The sequence below is a fragment of the Ceratotherium simum genome, chromosome 7 (genome assembly GCF_057802395.1).
Source record: "Ceratotherium simum simum isolate JZ-2026a chromosome 7, ASM5780239v1, whole genome shotgun sequence".
Classification (NCBI taxonomy): domain Eukaryota; kingdom Metazoa; phylum Chordata; class Mammalia; order Perissodactyla; family Rhinocerotidae; genus Ceratotherium; species Ceratotherium simum.
Genome location: NC_141906.1, coordinates 19,724,428 through 19,745,870, shown reverse-complemented (window position 1 = coordinate 19,745,870; position 21,443 = coordinate 19,724,428). Strand labels below are relative to the sequence as shown.

At 36.0% G+C, this 21,443-nt stretch overlaps 1 protein-coding gene across 6 annotated transcripts in view; it reads right to left on the bottom strand.

Moving 5' to 3' along the window:
• SBF2 (SET binding factor 2) overlaps positions 1-21,443 on the bottom strand; it is a 522,324-nt gene that overhangs the window by 184,503 nt on the left and 316,378 nt on the right. For all 6 annotated transcript variants that reach the window (XM_014782916.2, XM_004418425.3, XM_087433230.1 and 3 more), the window contains 2 exons: positions 17,411-17,520; positions 15,871-16,020 (listed from right to left, as the gene is read on the bottom strand). In XM_014782916.2, the coding sequence (XP_014638402.1) occupies positions 15,871-16,020; positions 17,411-17,520 (260 nt within the window). The remainder of the gene's footprint in view (positions 1-15,870; positions 16,021-17,410; positions 17,521-21,443) is intronic.

Genomic DNA, 21,443 nt, shown 5'->3' with positions numbered 1-21,443 from the left:
GTTGGAAGCCCAGGATAACGGTGCCAGCATGGTTGGGTGAGGACCTTCTTCAGGGTTGCAGACTTCTCCTTGTATCCTTACGTGGTGGAAGGGGCTAGGGAGCTCTGTTGGCTCTCTTTATAAGGGCATTAATCTCATTCGTGAGGGCTCTGCCTTCATGACCTAATCACCTCCCCAAAGCTCCACCTCCTAATGCCATCACCTTGGGGGTTAGGTTTCCAACATATGAATCCAAGAGGACACATTCAGACCATAGCACTTAATAAAATCCCCAAATTTGCTACTTCACACATAGAAACTGGTCATCAGCAGCGCTTGAGTGTCCTTAAAAATTTCTAGATTGTTAAATCAATCTGATCTGGAAAGTTTGGGGTTCCAGAAGAGAAGCCTCTTTTCTCATACTTTTAAACCTCTATGTGGTTTCCTATATTATTCAGAGCTCTTGGGCTAAGAAGCCCAATATAAGAATTTATCCAGCAACCAATGAAATTTTATAAAAACATTTTGTTGGTGACTGGAATTTTCAGCCTTGATAAAATCTGACGCTTGACTATTGAGCCTCTCCTCTTTAATAAGGCAGGACCCTTGGCTACCTTTGGAGATACTGACTACTGCCTGAAGTCACACTAAGCTCACTGTTCAGTAGCTTACTTTTTTTTTTTTTTCATAGTAAGACTTTCTCAATGAAGAGAAAGTCACTGATTTACATTCAGGCACAAGTTCCTTATCTTGTCACAGACTAGCACTTTGAATAGTACTGTGTTAGACCATCTCATTATATCCTCCATCTGTCTTAACTTCCCTTCCATACTTTCTATCTTCTCTCTCTCTGCTCCACTGCGTGTAATTGTTTCAGATGTGTATTCCAGTTCACTATAATTCTCTCTTCCACTGTGTCTAGTCTGAAGTTTAACCTATCCATTGAGTTTTTTGTAATTATGTATTTATTTCTTTGTTTACTTATTTTATCCAGACATTTCAAACATATATCAAAGTTGAAAGAATTTTACACTGAACACCTGTATTCTTTCTACCTAGACTGCATCATTAACATTTTACTATGCTTGCTTCATCATTTATCTATCCATCTATCTATCCATTAATCCATCTTATTTTTACTCCATTTCAAAGCAAATTGCAGACATCAATTATACATTCCCCTAAGTACTCTAGCATGCATATCATTAGAGTTCAATATTTGTTTATAGGTTTTTGCTCTACAATTTACATACAATAAAATATACAAATCTTAAGCATACATTCACTGAGTTTTGACAAATATGTCATAATATTTTTGAGATTTAGCCATGTGGTTGCATGTCTACTAGTTTGTTTCTATTGCCAAATAGTATTACATTGTATGGATATGCGATAGTTACAAAAAAAAATCCATTCTTCGATGGACACATGGGCTGTTTCTAGTTTTAGGCTACTATGAATAAAGCTCCTATGAATATTTCTGTATAAGTCTTTTTGTAGATATGTCTTCATCTCTTTTAGGTAAGACCCAGGAGTGAAATTGTTGAGTACAGGATAGGTATATGCTTAGTTTTATAAGAATCTCCCAGACTTTTTTCCAAAGTGATTGTACCAGTTTACATTCTCAACAATAAAGTGTGAGAAATACAGTTACTTTACCACCCTGTCAACATTTGGTGTGGTCAGTCTGTCTAATTTTAGCCATACTGGTGGTTATATAGTAGTATCTCATAGCAGTTTTAATTTGCATTTCCTGGATAACTAATAAATATTGGGTACTTCTTCATGTGCTTATTGACCATTCACATATCTTATTTTGTGAATGCCTGTTCAAATTACCCATTAAAAAAATTGGTTTGTTTGGCTTCTTCTTCTTAAATTGTAGACGTTCTTTATATAAACATGAAATCAGTTCTTTGCCACATATACATTTTGGGAATATTTTTTCCCAGTCTTGCCTCTTCATTTTCTTAATGGTGTCTTTTGATGAGCATTAGTTTTCATTTCAATGAAATATAGTGATCATTTTTTTTCTTTTTTGGTTATTGCTTTCTGTGACTTAAGAAACTGTTGCCTACTCCCAAGTCATGAAACTATTCCATGTTTTCCCTTAAAAGTTTTACGGTTTTATATTTTATGTTTAGGTCCATGATGTACCTCAAATTAATTCTTGTGTTTGATGTGAGGTAGAGGTCAAGGTTCACTTTTTTCCAAATGGATATTCAGGTACTCCAGCACTATTTATGGAAAAAATTTTCCTCCTATTGGATTGCTTTGGTGCCTTTGTCAAAAATCCCATAAATATGGGTCTATTTCTGGGTGTTCTTTCCATTGATCTATTTGTTGATGCTTATGTCAGTAACCACACTGTCTTGATTATTGTGAGTTGATTGTAAGACTTGAAAACAGGTAGTTTAAGACCTCCAATTGCGTTCTTTTTTGAGATTGCTTTGGCCATCCTAAGCACTCTGCATTTCCACATAAATTTTAGAACCAGCCTGTCAATTTCTAGAAAAAAGCCTAATGCAATTCTGATTGGGACTGCATTCAACCTATAGATTGATTTGCAGAGAACTGACATCTTACCAATATTGAGTCTTCCACATCCTTTGAGCTTTTACTTTTAATGATTATATAATTTAAATTTACCTGGCCATTTTTCTTAGTCTCTTGTTATTTGCCTATTTTATATTCAATCTTTTATTTATTTAAATATTTTAATTATATATTCAAATTGGATAATTTCAATATATAAAGTCTTTGGGGGTCTAAATCTGTTGTTGTTGTTTCTGTTGACACTAATTCATATTGGCTCATTTCCTTGGTATTTGGTCATTTTTAAATTGTTAGTTCATATTTTATTGAAGTTCATCTGTGGGAATCCTGACTGCCTAAACTAGGGCTGCATTATTCCATAAAGGATTTACAACTGCTTCTTCTGGAGGGAAGGGTGAGGAGCATGCTATTGAAGAGGAATTATTTTATTTCTTTTCCAGTGTCCTCGCCTGATGCAAAACTCTCAGGTTCAACCAGGTCTCTTTACAGAGGCCAAGGCTTAATTGTGCTCACAAATCTGGTTTTCCCAACTGCTAATTTCTCAGGATTTGGTTTTCCCTATTTGTCCTTTTCTAGAAAGTAGAGGAGGGGTCTATCAGAGATTTCCTTTTCTTCTTGGGAAAAATAATGTATCAAAATCATATGTTTTTGGTTTTTGTTTTGCAATTTTCTAAGATCTATTTCTATGCTAGTGAGAGAGACCCTCATAGCATGCAGTTTATTATGATGCTAAAAATGGAGGACTTCACTGGGTTTTTATATTATAATTTATTGTTAAAAGATCTTAGCTAAGATCTTGACACATAAAAAGTTTTAATAATGTACCTGCTAAAATGGAAAGGGTTAAGGCCATGATATTTGTGGAGAAATTTCTAGTAATCTGTTATAAAAAATACTAAAATATGATCAGTTATTTGAAGTGAGATGATATGTAGGAATAATCTATAACCTCTATAAATCAGTCCTTCAAAAAATTATCTTGGCAATGAAAAAACCTGATAAACAAAATAGCCCCTTGGCAGTACTCATGTTCTATTTAACTTTCCCCTGAGGATAGGAAAGACAGAATAACTTCGAGGTCACGAAAAGCAAAAATCACTAAAGTTTTGGAATCACTACCTAAGAATTAGTTCATTTAGTTAATGTTTCTTTCTTAAAACACCAACACAGATGTTTGGCCTCTCTGCCTTGAAACTCTAGGCTTTTGCAAAAAATGTTCAGAATGTCACATTAAATCCCCACAAGCAACATTGTTAAAACAAGAGTATAAATATTAGTAAATCCCAAGTTAGCAATAAATAACCTATTAAAATAAGAATATCACATGCGAGCCCATTTATAACTGAGAAGAGCCTCTACATAATGTTAAACATTAGCATGTGCTAGAATGAAGACAGGATCTATTTTTATGTATTTACGAAATACCGCATTATAAAATATTAAGTGCCTATCAGTCCAGGTGTATTTGAAAGCAGCAAAAAATCCATGTCTTTTTTTTGAAAAATAATTATTCAAATGAAAAAGAAAAATATTTGTAGCCCAAGGGCACCTGGCTATTCTATAAGTGACTTTCTAATTAGTATATGCTAAAATTAAGTTTAGAGAAAGCCTTATAACTTAGTTCTTCAGTTAATAAATAGCACAGAAAATACTAATGAAAAAAGCTCCCCAAAAGAGTTTCTGTAGTTCTATCACCAATTATAGGGAATCAGGAAATTATACAACTTTAGGGCTTCTATAGATCTTGATCTGTTAATCAAATTCCTTTGTTCTCTATAATGACAGTAGCAAAGTAACTGTAACAAAGTGACAATAGTAACAAAAGACGTTGCTTTTTTAGAGCAAATTTATTATGTTTTACTCTTCTCATAAAGATGTTCAATAATTTCCTTTCTACAAAAATGAGAATCTTCTTTTAAATTATAAAAGATATACTTGTTATGTTTTATATAATTTAATTATGCTTGTATATGTGTGTTTCAAGCAGAGAAAGGTTTAAATTGAAAGTCAAAACTCTTCTAATCCATATGCCAGAGATAACCACTGTTAAGAATTTAGTGTAAATATCCTTCCAGATTTTTACTATGATAAACACACATACATACATGTAAGTCTAGGTCAAAAACAAAATATTATATTTACTTTATGTAACCTCCCTTTTGCCCACCGAGCAACATATAATTGAAGTTTTTCCATATGGGTACATATTACAGGTCTACCTCTTTCTATTTAGTAGCTGAACAGTATTCCAAAGAACAGTTGTACTCTAATTAAATATCCAAATGTTAAACATTTAGGTTGCTTTCTATTTTTGCTATTATAAACTACTATAGCAGTGTCTTATACTCTAAAGTAAGAATGTGTTTCCAGTAAAGGTCAATCTCTCCTATCTTGTCAATTTGCTTAAACAAACTACAAAAATCTTGTTACAAGAGTACATTTTTGATGCTAGATTTTAAGTTAGAATTTCTGAGAAAGATATCCTTTGAAATGGGCTTGAAAAGATAAATACGCCCTACAAAAAAATCTAATAGTAGTACCCTAAGACATTAATGTGTATAAGCGATAAGGTTATGAAGAATAATGATACAATGAATACCCATATACCTAGTTTAAGAAATAGAGTATTACTATCACCTTGGAAGATCTTTATGTTCACTGCCCTTTCTCTCTGTCCCCCAGTGGTAATTTTCTTCAATATTTTGTTCATCATTCCCTTTTCTTTTTTTTCCAGCTTTACTGAGGTATAATTGATAAAATTATAGTACAACGTGATGATTAATATACACATACACTGCCTTGCTTTTCTTTATAATTTTACCCCGTATGTTGTATCCCTAAATTAAATATCCCAAAATAATATATTACAGGCTTTGAATTTTATACAAATGGAATCATATTGTAATTGATTGCCTTTTTATTTTTGGACAAAATTATCTTCTTTCTGATTCACCTACATTATTCCTTGTAGCTGTAATTCATTCATTTTCTCTGCTAATAATATTCTAATATAAGAAGATACCATAACTTACCCATTCTACTGCTGGTTGGCATATGAGTTGTTTCCAGTTTTCTGCTATTTCAAACTATGTTATAATGAACATTTTTGTGTCTCTTGGTATACGTGGGCAAGAGTTCATATTCAGCTTTACAGGAAAATGACAAATTATCTTATATCTTATTATATTTTCTAAAGGAATTGTACCATTTTACACTCTAACCAGCAGAGTTTACATGTTCCACTTGTTCTCTAACTTCACCAATACTTGATATGATCTAATTTTTTAATTATTACAAAATAGAGGATGTAAAGGGCTATCTCATTGAGGTTTTAATTTACATTTCTCCAATTATTAACATAAATCATCTTTTTTTTAGATCTACTTTTTATACACTTATGATTCAACTGGGTTTCCTTTTCTCTGAGATACTTTTAAAGTCTTTTGCCCATTTAAAATTAGGGTTTTGTGTTTTTCTTATTGATTTGTAGGAGTTTTTATAATCTGAGTACTAATCCATTGGCAGTGATAGGCTTTGCAAACATCTCTCACTCTGAGGTTTGCATTTTTAGTCTCTTCATGGCATTTTTTGATGAACAGAAGTTCTTAATTTTAATGTAGTCAAATTCATCAATCTTTTAAGATAGGCACTATTTGTGACTTGTTTAATAAATCTTTTCCTACGCTAAAGTCATAAAAATATTTCCCTTATTATGTTTGAAAAATTGTATAGGTTGGCTTTTCATATTTAAGTCTTTAATCCACATGAAACTGATTTTAGTGTATGGTATGAGGTATCTATACATTTTTTGTGTACGTGGTACATTATGTGTACATGGTCACTCAATTGTCTCAGCACTATTTACTGAATTTTTCATCTTATTGCCACTGATCTGAAATGCCAACTTTGTCATAAATCACGTTTCTATATATGTATACATCTGTTTATGAAAGCTATATTCTGTCCTATTGTTCAACTTGTTTTTTTTTTTTTTTTTTCAAAATAATTGTATAATAATAATTTTTTAGAAACAACTGGAGAAAATTTGTCTAGAAATAAGACACATTTCTATTTTGGCTATCCTCTTCAGGTTCAAAAGTGGCTAAAAATTATACTGACTTATAATCATCTTTTTTTTAAAAATTTTTTGTTTATTACAGTAACATTGGTTTATAACATTGTAAAAATTTCAGGTGTACATCATTATACTTCTATTTCTACATAGATTACATCATGTTCACCACCAAAATACTAATTACAACCCATCACCACATACATGTACTGAATTATCCCTTTCACCCTCCTCCCTCTCCCCCTCCCCTCTGGTAACCACCAATCCAATCTCTGTCCCTATGTGCTTGTTTATTGTTGCTATTATCTACTACTTAATGAAGGAAATCACACGGTATTTGACCTTCTCCCTCTGACTTATTTCACTTTGCATTATACCCTCAATGTCCATCCACGTTGTCACAAATGGCTGGATTCCATCGTTTCTTATGGCTGAGTAGTATTCCATTGTGTATATATACCACATCTTCTTTATCCACTCGTCCCTTGATGGGCACTTAGGTTGCTTCCAAGTCTTGGCTATTGTGAATAACGCTGCAATGAACACAGGGGTGCATGTACCTTTACAAATTAGTGTTTTCAAGTTCTTTGGGTAAATACCCAACAGTGGAATAGCTGGATCATATGGTAGTTCTATCCTTGATTTTTTGAGGAATCTCCATACTGTTTTCCATAATGGCTGCACCAGTTTGCACTCCCACCAGCAGTGTATGAGAGGTCCCTTCTCTCCACATCCTCTCCAACACTTGTTGTTTCCTGTCCTGTTAATTATAGCCATTCTGACGGGCGTGAGGTGATACCACATTGTAGTTTTGATTTGCATTTCCCTGATAGATAGTGATTTTGAACATCTTTTCATGTGTCTGTTGGCCATCTGTATATCTTTGGAGAAATGTCTGTTCAGGCCTTTTGTCCATTTTTTAATTGGGTTGGTAGTTTTTTTGTTGTTGAGATGCATGAGTTCTTTATATATTTTGGAGATTAAGCCCTTATCAGAAGTATGGTTTGCAAATATATTCTCCCAATTGTTAGGTTGTCTTTTCGTTTTGTTGATGGTTTCCTTTGCTGTGCAGAAGCTTTTTAGTTTGATGTAGTCCCATTTGTTTATTTTTTCTATTGTTTCTCTTGCCCGGTCAGACGTGGTGTTTGAAAAGATGTTGCTAAGACCGATGTCGAAGAGCGTACTGCCTATGTTTTCTTCTACAAGTTTCACAGTTTCAGGTCTTACATTCAAGTCTTTAATCCATTTGGAGTTAATTTTTGTGTGTGGTGTAAGGTAAGGGTCTACTTTCATTTTTTTGCATGTGGCTATCCAGTTTTCCCAACAACATTTGTTGAAGAGACTTTCTTTGCCCCATTGTATGTTCTTGGCTCCTTTGTCAAAGATTAGCTGTCCATAGATGTGTGGGTTTATTTCTGGGCTTTCGATTCTATTCCATTGATCTGTGTGTCTGCTTTTGTGCCAGTACCATGCTGTTTTGGTTACTATAGCTTTGTAGTATATTTTGAAATCAGGGAGTGTGATACCTCCAGCTTTGTTCTTTTTTCTCAGGATTCCTTTAGCTATTCGGGGTCTTTTCTTGTTCCATATAAATTTTAGGATTCTTTGTACTATTTCTGTGAAAAGTGTTGTTGGAACTTTGATAGGGATTGCACTGAATCTATAGATGGCTTTAGGAAGTACGGGCATCTTAACTATGTTAATTCTTCCAATCCAAGAGCATGGAATATCTTTCCATTTCTTTGTGTCTTCTTCAATTTATTTCAGAAATGTTTTATAGTTTTCGGTGTACAGATCTTTCACCTCTTTGGTTAAGTTTATTCCTAGGTATTTTATTCTTTTTGTTGCAATTGTAAATGGGATGGTATTCTTAATTTCTCTTTCTGCTACTTCGTTGTTAGTGTATAGAAACGCAACTGATTTTCGCATGTTGATTTTGTATCCTGCAACTTTACCATATTCCTTTATTACTTCTAAAAGTTTTTTGGTGGATTCTTTAGGGTTTTCTGTATATAAAATCATGTCATCTGCAAATAGTGACAGTTTCACTTCTTCCTTTCCAATTTGGATCCCTTTTATTTCTTTCTCTTGCCTGATTGCTCTGGCTAGGACTTCCAGTACTATGTTAAATAGGAGTGGTGAGAGTGGGCATCCTTGGCTGGTTCCTGTTCTTAGAGGGATAGCTTTCAGTTTTTCACCATTGAGGATGATATTAGCTGTGGGTTTGTCATATATGGTCTTTATTATGTTGAGGTACTTTCCTTCTACACCCATTTTATTCAGAGTTTTTATCATAAATGGATGCTGTATCTTGTCAAATGCTTTCTCTGCATCTATTGAGATGATCATGTGATATTTATTCTTCATTTTATTAATTTGCTGTTATCACGTTGATTGATTTGCGAATGTTAAACCATCCCTGCATACCGGGAATAAATCCCACTTGATCATGGTGTATAATCTTTTTAACGTATTGTTGTATGCGATTTGCTAGTATTTTGTTGAGGATTTTTGCATCGATGTTCATCAGTGGTATTGGCCTGTAATTTTCTTTTTTTTGTGTTGTCCTTGCCTGGTTTTGGTATCAGGGTAATGTCAGCTTCGTAGAATGAGTTAGGGAGCTTCCCCCCCTCCTCAATTTTTTGGAAGAGTTTGAGAAGGACAGGTATTAAGTCTTCTTTGAATGTTTGGTAGAATTCACCACGGAACCCATCTGGTCCTGGACTTTTATTTTTGGGGAGGTTTGTGATTACTGTTTCGATCTCCTTACTGGTGATTGGTCTATTCAAATTCTCTACTTCTTCTTGATCCAGTTTTGGAAGGTTGTATGATTCTAAGAATTTATCCATTTCTTCCAGATTGTTGAATTGATTGGCATATAGCTTTTCATAGTATTCTCTTATAATCTTTTGTATTTCTGAGGTGTCTGTTGTAACCTCTCCTCTTTCATTTCTGATTTTACTTATTTGTGCCTTCTCTCTTTTTTTCTTGGTGAGTCTAGCTAAAGGTTTGTCAATTTTGTTGATCTTTTCAAAGACCTGGCTCTTGGTTTTATTAATTTTTTCTATTTTTTTTGTTCTCTATTTCATTTATTTCTGCTCTGATTTTTATTATTTCCCTTCTTCTACTGATTTTGGGCTTTGTTTGTTCTTCTTTTTCCGATTCCTTTAGGTGCATTGTTAGATTGTTTATTTGAGATTTTTCTTGTTTGTTGAGATAGGCCTCTATTGCTATAAACTTCCCTCTTAGAACCGCTTTTGCTGTATCCCATACATTCTGGCATGTCGTATTTTCATTTTCATTTGTCTCCAGGTATTTTTTGATTTCTTCTTTGATTTCGTTGTTAACCCAGTCGTCGTTCAGTAGCATTTTCTTTAATCTCCACATATTTGGGGCTTTTCTCATTTTCTTCCTATAGTTGATTTCTACTTTCATACCGTTGTGGTCAGAAAAGATGCTTGGTATTATTTCAATCTTCTTAAATTTATGGAGACTTGTTTTGTGGCCTAATATGTGATCAATCCTGGAGAATGTTCCACGTGCATTTGAAAAGAACATGTATTCTTCAGTTTTTGGATGGAATGCTCTGTATATATGTACTAGGTCCATCTGTTCTAGTGTGTCGTTTAAGGCCAATGTTTCCTTATTGATCTTCTGTTTGGATGATCTATCCGTTGGTGTCAGTGGAGTGTTAAAGTCCCCTACTATTATTGTGTTACTGTCTATTTCTGTTTTTATGTCTGTTAATAAATGCTTTATATATTTAGGTGCCCCTACATTGGGTGTGTAGATATTTACAAGTGTTATATTCTCTTGTTGGATTGGTCCCTTGATCATTATGTCATGCCCTTCTTTCTCTCTTTTTCCAGTTTTTGTTTTAAAGTCTATTTTGTCTGATATGAGTACTGCTACCCCCGCTTTCTTTTCATTGCCATTTGTGTGGAGTATGTTTTTCCATCCCTTCACTTTCAGTTTGTCAGTGTCTTTAGGTCTGAAGTGTGTCTCTTATATGCAGCATATATATGGGTCTTGTTTTTTTATCCAGTCCGCCACCCTATGCCTTTTAATTGGAGCATTTAGTCCATTGACGTTTAAAGTAGCTATTGATAAGTATGTACTTACTGCCATTTTTTAACTTTTTTTTTTTTTCTCAGTGTTTTAGTAGTCCTTCTCTGTTCCTTTCTTCTTCTATACAGAATTGATGGTCACTTTAGTTTGGCCTCTGTCTGAAAGCTGTACTCTTTAACTCCCCTCCTCCCTCCTTTTATGTTTTTGATATCAAATCTAACCTCTTTTTTGTGCATTTGTATCCATTATGTTCTTATCATGGAAATAGATAATTTTTCCTATTTGTGGTCTTCTCTTTTCCCCTTAAATCAGTCCCTTTAACATTTCTTGTAGCACTGATTTCTTGGTGACAAACTCCTTTAATTTTTGCTTGTCTGGGAAAATTCTGATCTCTCCTTCCATTTTGAATGATAGCCTTGCTGGGTAGAGCATTCTTGGCTGTAAGTTTTTTCCTTTTAGCACTTTAAATATATCGTGCCATTCTCTTCTAGCCTGTAAGGTTTCTGCTGAGAAGTCAGCTGATAGCCTTATGGAGTTTCCTTTGTATGTAACTTGACATTCTCTTGCGGCTTTTAGGATTCTGTCTTTATCTTTAATTCTGGACATTTTGATTATGATGTGTCTTGGTGTGGGCCTCTTTGGGTTTTTCTTGTTTGGGGCTCTCTGTGCTTCCTGTACCTGGATGTCTGTTTCCTTCCTTAGGTTCGGGAAGTTTTCAACTATTATTTCTTGAAATAGATTCTCTGCCCCCTTGTCTCGCTCTGCTCCTTCCGGGACACCTGTAACACAGATGTTCGTGCGCTTGATGTTGTCCCAGAGGTCCCTTAGACTGTCCTCACTCTAATTGTTTTCTCTTTTACCTGTTCACCTTGGGTAATTTCTTCTAGTCTTTCGTCCAGCTCACAGATCCGTTCTTCTGTATCCTCTACTCTGCTTTTGAGTCCCTCTAATGAATTTTTCATTTCCAGTATTGTATTCTTCATTTCTGATTGGTTCTTTTTTATATCTTCCATTTCTTTGTTGACATTCTCACGGAGTTCATCTATTCTTCTCCCCAGATTTGTAAGCATCCTTAACACCCTTAGTTTGAACTCTCTGTTGGGTAGGTTGCTCATTTCTGTTTCACTTAGTTCCTTTTCTGGGGTTTTGTCCTGTTCCCTTACTTGGAATGTATTCTTTTGCCTCCTCATTTTGCCTCTTTCCCTGTGCTTGTGTCTACGTATTAGATAGGTCAGCTACGTCTCCCCCTCTTGGATAGGTGACCTTATGTAAGTGATGCCTTAGGAGGCTTCCAGTGTGCTTCCCTCAGTTCTCAATGTTCCAGGGGTGACCCCTATGTGGGCTATGTGTGTCCTTCTGTTGTGGCCTCTTTGCTCTCCCCGTAGACACCCAGGGAGGCTGAGTTATGCTCCTGGCCAGCTGTTGTAATGCTCAGCTGCTTGTAGTTGTTGTGGGCCCTTCAGTCTCTTTATCAGGTGTGGGGAGCCCCAGCACAGTTGGCTGCAAGTTCTAATACCACATTTGTGTTGCAGTATTTCTTTTAAGTGAGTAGGTCCCAGTGTGGCAGGTTGTTAGGCTCAGTGGCTTACAATTGCTATAAGCCTCCAGCCTTTAGGTCTCTTGTCAGCTCTCTGAGGATTGCAGCTCAGTGGGGCTGGCCTCAGGCACAGGAGCACCCAATTGTTTCAGGCTTTGGAAGGTGGGGCAAACCCCCTATGTGGGTCTTTGAGAAGCACAAGTCTTCTGCAGCTGACAAGCCCGCCGCCCATAGGTCCACACACACAGTCAACACAGTCCTGCCCCGTGGGCGCACCCCGACCTCCCCAAGCGGACCCAGTCTCTCCACGGTGGGACGCCCACACACTCCACCACCGCCCTGCACTCTCCACCCGCTCCGTGTGCACACCCTGCCCCACTGAAGTCGGCTCTGTTGCCAGGCTGCAGAGAATCCAGTCACCAATCTATGCAGGCCCACAAGTTGCCTGAGAGCTTGTTGTTGGGTGGGGCCAGTCTCTAGGGTGGGCTGCCTGCCCTGGCTGAGCTGGATTAAATCGGTGCTCTAGTGAGTGGGGCAGACCCTGGGCTAGCAGGCCTCAGGGAGAACTCCAATGGCGTCTGTGTCAGCACGCCCACACCAGGCCACAACAATGGCCGCCGCCAATGTCCCAGTCCCTGGAGAGGTCTCACCCCTCACCCAGATGCACTCAGGGCCTATTAGGTGAGTCTCTTTTCACCACAGCACTGTGCACCTTTCTTTCTGGTAATTTTAGGTTGCTCTCTGAAATGGGTGAGATTGCGCGTGGGCCCTTTAAGAGCCGGTTTTAGTTCTTTGTGAACCGGGTTTTCTGGGGGTACTCCCCAATGTTTTAGTAGCAGGCACAGTCAGATATTATGCCGCTGGTCTCAATTGTGCTGGGTCCACAAAATGCCCCCAGCGGGGGCGCTCTCCGGCTCAGGTCCCCGCGTCTCCAGGGAGGCTGCATACCTGTGCGCTGCTCCCGGCGGCCGTGAAGCTGGTGGCTTGTGAAGGTGGCATTTTTCTTCTCCAGAAGGGAGTCTCTGCCTCTTCCACCTCAGTTAGGATTGTCCGTTGTTGCAGGAGTTCCTCTTATCCAGTTTTGAGTTCTGTCTCAGGGGTAATTTTTCCACGAGTAATTGTAAATTGTCTGTGTCCACGGGAGGAGGTGAGCTCAGAATCTGCTTACGCTGCCATCTTGACTCGAGCCTCGGTCAATTTGTTTATGATTGTGCCAATACCACACTGTCTTCATTACTACAATCTTAAACTAATTAAATTTTTTTTCGGTTTTATTGAGGTATAATTGACAAATAAAATGGTAAGATATTTAAAGTGACATCGTGGTGATTTGATATACAGTCGGCCCTCCATATTCACGGGTTCCACATCCACCGATTCAACCACCCTCGGATAGTATACTATGTTTATGATCTATGCTATGTTTACCACCCATGGTTGGTCGAATCCTCAAATGTGGAACCTGTGAATACGGAGGGCTGACTAAGGGACTTGAGCTTCCACAGATTTTGGTGTCCACAGGGGGTCCTGGAACCAGTTCTCCAAGGATACTGAGGGTCGACCGTATGTATGCATTGTGAAAGGATTCTTACAGTTGAGTTAACATATCCATCACCTCCCATTTATCTTTTTTCTTTTTGGTGTGAACATTTAAATTCTACGCTCAGCAAACTTCAATTATACAATATAGTGTTATCAACTATAGTAACTATATTTTACATTAGATCCTCAGCCTTATTCACCTTATAGCTAAAAGTCTGCACCTCTTACCATCCTGTCCCTAACTCCCCCACCCCTCAGCCCAGCAACCACTTTTCTACTGTTTCTAAAAGTTTGACATTTTTTTAAAAAAAGATTCCACATATAAGTGATAGCATGCAGTATCTGTCTTTCTCTGGCTTATTTCACTTAGCATGATGCCTTCGAAGTCTATCCATGTTGTCACAAATGGTAGGATTTCCTTCCTTCTCATGGCTGAATAATATTCCATTGTATACCACATCTTTTTTTTTTTTTTTTTTGAGGAAGATCAGCCCTGAGCTAACATCTGCCAATCCTCCTCTTTTTGCTGAGGAAGACTGGCCCTGCGCTAACATCTGTGCCCATCTTCCTCCACTTTATATGGGACGCCGCCACAGCATGGCTTGACAAGCAGTGCGTCGGTGCGTACCTGGGATCCGAACCAGCGAACCCTGGGCCGCTGTAGTGGAGCGCACGCACTTAACTGCTTGCACCACCAGGCCAGCCCCAACCACCTCTTCTTTATCCATTCATCCATCAATGGACACTTAGGTTGTTTCTATATCTTGGCTATTGTGAACAATGCTGCAGTGAACATGGAAGTGCAGATATCTCTTCGAGATCCTGTTTTCATTTCCTTTGGATATATCCAGAAGTAAGATTCCTAGATCATACGGTAGTTCTATTTTTAATTTCTTGAGGAACTTCCATACTGTTTTCCATAGTGGCTGTACCAATTTACATTCTCACCAACAGTGCACAAGGGCCCCTTTTCTCCACATCCTTGCTAATACTTGTTATCTCTTGTCCTTTTGATAATAGCCATCTTACAGATGTGAGGTGATATTTCATTGTAGTTTTGATTTGCATTTCCCTGATGATTAGCGATGTTGAGCACGTTCTCATGTACCATTTGTACGTCTTCTTTAAACTAATTTTTGATATCTGACAAGGCCAATTCCCACACTCTGTTTTTTAGGAGTGCGTTGGTAATTCTAGGTTTTTGCTCTTCCAATTGGGATTCTGATGGGAACTGCATTGTCTCTATAGATTATTTTGGGGCAGAAATGATATCTCTATAATGTTGAGTCTTCCAATCCATAAACATGGTATATCTTTCCATTTATTTACGCCTTCTTTCATCCACAATTTTTATTATTAATTATACTCTATAATTCTCAATTTCCAATCTACCAGAATTTAACATGTATTTTATTTAGTTTCTCTAGAGTCCCAGAGACAGTCTTTGAAATCTTAATATTTAATTACATTTTTTTCCTTGTGCAAAAAAAGTTTGAGAAATGATTTTAGGATTTTTGCATCACCTGTAAAAAATATGCCAACGTCATAGATATATAACAAGATAGATAGGGTGGGGAAATCAGATTATTTCCTTCTGCTAAATTTTGTTTTCGTTATTTTGTGCGAAGTTTATCTCTGTAAGATCACACATATATTTTGAAGCCAACCAGAAATAATTTTTTGTGCTTTACACATGCAAGTGGTTAGTAAACACTTAATTGAGTAATTCATTTATCATTTGGATTATCCACCATTCACTGCCCTTTGCCTTAATGGTACAACTGAAAACTAACTAAAAAGCACTGACATGAATATAGACATTAAGTAACATATAACTGAATGTTTTAAAGATGACTTTTCATTTTCAGAAAGTTTGCTTATAGCACTAGGAAAATAATCTAGTATTTTTCAAGAAAAAACAAAGAAGGAATGAAAAACTCTTAATGTTTATGCCAAGTAATAAATGTTTCTGAAAGAAACAGTATGGATTATTGGCTCTTCATCCTATTAGCTGTGGAGGGCTCAAGAACTTGATACAACAGGAATTACTGAATCTCCTGGAAAAATACAAAGTATTCTCAAAGAAGAAGAATAATCTGAAAGAACTAAAAATTACCTGTAGAGTACAGTTCATCATCCTAATTATGTAGTCAAACTGTTGATGGTCTAATATTGCTCGGTTTTGCTGGACATGCAAACCCAGCTCATCAGTGAGACACTGTCTTGCTGCCTTTCCTTTAAGGGCTCTCAATGCAGCAGGAAGGGTCTGAGGAAAGGAGAGGCAGAAATGAACAAAAGGTGCCACTGGAGAAAAATAACTTCCAATCACACTGAAGACTCAAATGCATCCTGTAAACCATTTAAGATCGTTATTGGTAGAATTAAACTCCTAGAAAAAAGTTGATTTTCTATTAAGAACAATTATAAAATAATGGATTTATAGTTATTTTTATTTGTAATCCAGCATGAAAAGTAAGTAGAATTAGTTTACATATAAATTAAAAAAACATTAACTTCACTTTTTAAAAAAACTCATCAAAACTTTGGTTACAAAAATGACTGTTGCTTCAGATCACGAGTCAAAACCACAGACATTTAGACACCTTTTTTCAATAACTGGCCACATCTCCATGGCAAGAATAGAAGGAAAAATTAAAATGACAAGAAACACAAGTGATTTCACACTTTAAACTAGTCAGCTATTTAATCACTACTCAGTTTTGTGATTGGAAAATTCTACAATTTCTTCTCCTCGTTTCAATATCAAAATAAAGAAAAAAAAAAAGGACTCAGAACCACAAATAGAAATCTCTAGGTTTATGCATTAAAACTCTTTCACCCACAAGAATGCTTCTTCCAGTTCACCAGTCACAGCCTAATTAATTTACTGTACATAAAATAATAATAGGCTTATTTAACTTTTTAACTTTGAAAACGTAAAAAACAGAACAAAGGAGCAAATAAGAAGGAAGGGAAGAAGCCTGTAAGTAGGAGGGCATAATCTTATTATAGGCAGGCACAAGAAATAGGATGTGAACGCTGAAAGCAAGAGATGCAAAAGAAAGTCTGTAACACTTCACCCTTAAGAAACAAGAGAAACCAAAAAACTCAAACAGAGAGGTTTAGGGTCAGTGAATGTAAGGGTAAAAACTTTACTCTTCACTTTACATGCTTTACTAGCTTTACATCTTGTAATAGATGTTCAGAACTATGAAGATTCACTAAGAAAAGGTTACATTATGTTTAGTATGTTTTACTAAAGAGGGCAAGAAAATGTGCTTTAACGAAGCACAGTTAAGTTGAATACCACGGTTTCCATAATTCATTACTTATTCTGACTAGATTCTTTGCAATAAATAAAATTACATTGAAAATGTTAAGTTTCTAAGTACTACGCCAAAATAAGATTTAATGAACAAGGTTTAAAAGTTTGAGGGAAAAAAATGACTATCAATATTTCTCTGGTAGCCATATACTTAGGCTTGGCTGAGATTTTAAATCTTAAGACACTATTCATTTACAATGATCAAAACAATGAAGGGACACTTTATAATGAAAAGGGATGGAATTAGAGGAAAGGTTAGTTGGCAAGCTCAGCATGTAAATCTGAAAGAGAAATGATGAATGCTTACTTGGGAAAGATGACATTTTATTACCTTTTCAGTCTCCAACGTTTTATTTTCAAATATGAACGAGATGCAGTTTCTAACAACTTCCAATCTCTGTGCACTGTTGAAAACTGTTGTCACCTTATCCATTATTGAAACTAGTAAAGGAATATAAAGAAAACACAAAAAAATTAAACTCCTTTGGCAATTAGAAAAGCAAGAGGAATATTACTGTTTATAGTTCACATGACTGTAACTATTTACATGACCAACACTTAGAGTTTACTTTTTTCCCTTATTACCTGGCATTGAAGGTATTCCATTTTATTACTTTGATTACATTTTTAGGTTTGAAGTGTCAGGCTAGTCAATGGCTTATTGAGGATAATTTCACAGGACAGATTTCAATGATACACTTAACTCTTATGCAAATTAATTCATATTGCACAGTAAAATTATATTAAGCAAAAGTAAACATCTGTTTTTAACTGTAATTGTAAACAAACTGATAAATATTTGAAGTACAAGATCACGACAAAAGTGGTGGTGATATTTCTAAGACATTACCAAAGAAAAACCACATATCACAAAAAACTAGATTCTACAAATTTGAGTAGAGGGGACTTGAAGAAGCACTGTACAAAAAGAGAAATGATCATAGCCAAAGAACTGTTGTACAAACTCGGGAGTCACTTTTTAGTCCTGTGACCTTACTACCTGCCACCTTTACCATAAGGTTCAATAATTCTAGTCTATTACATAGACTAAAATTACTTAAAATAAATTTAACTTATTAAAAGAATATTGGAGAGGTAACCACCAACCATCCTGAAACTGACCAAGCCTCACTACAAGAGCTACGCCCATGACCTTTACCTTATTTTTAATGCAAAGATCTCTCCAGGAGGAGCTTAGGCCTCATTATGTGGAAGCATGTTCTCCAACTGAGCCTGTGCAAGCGAATACCTGCCTCTCCCGTTTGAATATTCATTTCCCAACAGAAATAAAAGTTCCTGCTTCCCTTTGTTTGGGAATGCCATGGCTTTGGAAATGATTCCTCATGGCCTCCTATTTGCTGAAAATACACTTTACTTTGTAAGACAACTTCCACTGGTGTAGAGTCTTATTTAATTCACCAGGAGGCGAGCCCCCCGAAAAATGATATTGTTTCTTTGTTCAGTAACAGCATCATTTGTACAAATGAGGTAGTCTCAATAATTCTTAAGCCAAAAAGATAGACTCCTTATATTTCACGGCTGCTCTTGGAATCTAAAGGCATAATCTCTTCACCTCTCCCATACCTAATAAGAAAGACTATCATATATTACTCATTAGCATCCCTTTCATTAATATAAAACCTTAATCCTTCAAATAATTTTTGTGTGTGTGTGTGAGGAAGATCAGCCCTGAGCTAACATCCATGCTAATCCTCCTCTTTTTGCTGAGGGAGACCGGCTCTGAGCTAATATCTATTGCCAATCCTCCTCCTTTTTTTTCCCCAAAGCCCCAGTAGATAGTTGTATGTCATAGTTGCACACCCTTCTAGTTGCTGTACGTGGGACGCGGCCTCAGCATGGCTGGAGAAGTGGTGCGTCAGTGCGCGCCCGGGATCCGAACTCGGGCTGCCAGTAGCGGAGCGCACGCACTTAACTGCTAAGCCACAGGGCCGGCCCTCAAATAACTTTTTAAACTTTTTTTAATTTTGAAATAATTATAAGCCCAGAAAAAGTTGCAAAATAGTACAGAGAAGATCCATGCACTCATTACCCAGCTCCCCCCAATGGTGACATGCTGTATAACTATAGTGCTTTATCACAATCAGGAAATCAATTGGTACAATATAATCAAATAGACAACAGATTTTACCAGTTTTATTCAAATTATTTTTAATCATGTAACATTAATATTTTATATGACCATAATGTTAAGTAGATTATTTCATATAACTTTTCTGTTTGAAATGCTCTTTCTTAATTGTGGGCTCTGGGGCTTCCCACACATGTCAGTCAGTGGCATAGACTGAAATAGAAATTGATCCATTCCACAGTAGACAACTTCGTAGAGTCTCCAAGTAATACCACATACTCTACTGAGAGAGCAACATCTTTAAGCTATGTTTATAAACTTTTAATTCTAAAATCTCTTTACCAGTATTTTAAATTTTCTTTAGGATGAGCCATTAAAAAACCCACATTTTCTTATAATAAGTCTGTTTACCATCTGGGAATTATTATTTTCCTTTGGAGACTATGACTTAGTTTGCTCCCAGAAGAAAGTTCTTTACTTGGAGTTATTGATACTTCAGGGATTGGCCAAATCCCCACTTGTGGTATTCTAATACTAGCTTTTGAACATTTGATAACAACTCTGGTTAATGGGTATCTGACTTGCCAGGGCTTCTCTTCCAAGGCTTTGGCTTTCAAATGCTAGCTCCAGCCAATCATCATTACTCTGTCCACTCTGAGGAATAGTTGGAAACTAATAACCTCTCAAAATGTGAATGCCTTTTAAGATGACAGAGAAATTTTACACTCATATTAAATGGGCATCATGTAAAACAAAACAGTCATACTTTTAAATTTTAGTACAAGGGAAATCTTGATTCTGATCAACCCAAATGAATCAGAAAGTTGGACAGAAGCCCCTGCATTCATTCATTCATTCATTTATTTTGGCTTTACAGGAAGTGCATGCAGGGCCAAATACTGAGTCATGTGTACCTCTCTTACTGATTACAGTGAGACATTCCATATGCAACTAAAGAAAGAATTTCACGTGATTGAAAATGAAGAAGGTAAAGAAATTATGCAAAGATAATACTGAGACGACCAAGGCTACAATTCAAGCAAATTAAATTTTAAACAAACTTCTAATCTGCTCATGTGAATATTTAAAGAAAGCATTCAACTAGCTTATGAATATTAAAATAACACGACCAAATCCTTCAAAAAATAACTATTTACCCTAACATATCTACCTTCTCTGTCTTCTTCTCTATGTGAAAATACAAATGACACTTAAGTAAAAACTGTTAATTCTTAGGAAAATAATGGCAAATTAACATTACTAAAAAAATAAAACATTAATATGAACATTACTATATAAATAATATAACAAATGTTAATAATACATAAATCATGAACATTACTACATAATTAATATATTGGCATCCATTAATAATAAAATTACACTCACTTCCAGGTATGATGGAACAGTTTGTAGCAAACTAAAACTCCTAGCAGGAACAATTATAAAAGTCAGATAAAATGCAAAAACTATCTATTTAAATATATCAGAGAGCTACAGAAGCACAAAGATTAGAGGACCTAAGATTCCAGAGAAGGGAAAAGACTGGAGACACATCCATTTTTTCCCTAGGAGAGTTGCCAATACTGGGTGCAAAACAAGAGGATGAGAATCCAGGCTTGATTCTGGCAGATGGCTGGGCTGACCAGCAGTTTCTGGTGAAAGCTGAACTGACAAAAGTGGATGTGTGCCACAGTCTTAGGTAAACCTCTAAAAGAGCAGTAAACAAATAAAAAAAGAACAAGTTAACATAGATAAATTATGGAATAAGAAAAATAGTTTATTAATCCAAAAGAAGACAATAAAGCAGGGGAAAACATAAACAGGGGGATCAAAGAGAAAAAATATCTTTGGGTGGTGAATATGAAGTAGTCTACACAGAAATCGAAATATAATGATGTATACCTGCAATTTATATAATGTTATAAACCAATGTTACCTCAATTAAAAAATAATAAAATATATTAAAAAAAGGAAACAAACAAAAAAGAAAGAAAAAAATAACTCAGTAAATTACATTAACGCCATTACTATGTTAGTAATTATATTTATATAAATGAGCTAAATACAAGTAATATACTAATATAGTCAGACTGGCTAAAAAAACCCACCACATGCTGCTTACAGGAGGCATATCTTAAATATAAGGACCCAAAAAGTTTGAAAATATCACTTTTTTTTTTTTTTTTTTGGTGAGGAAGATCAGCCCTGAGCTAACATCTGCCAATCCTCCTCTTTGTTTTTTGCTGAGGAAGACTGGCCCTGGGCTAACATC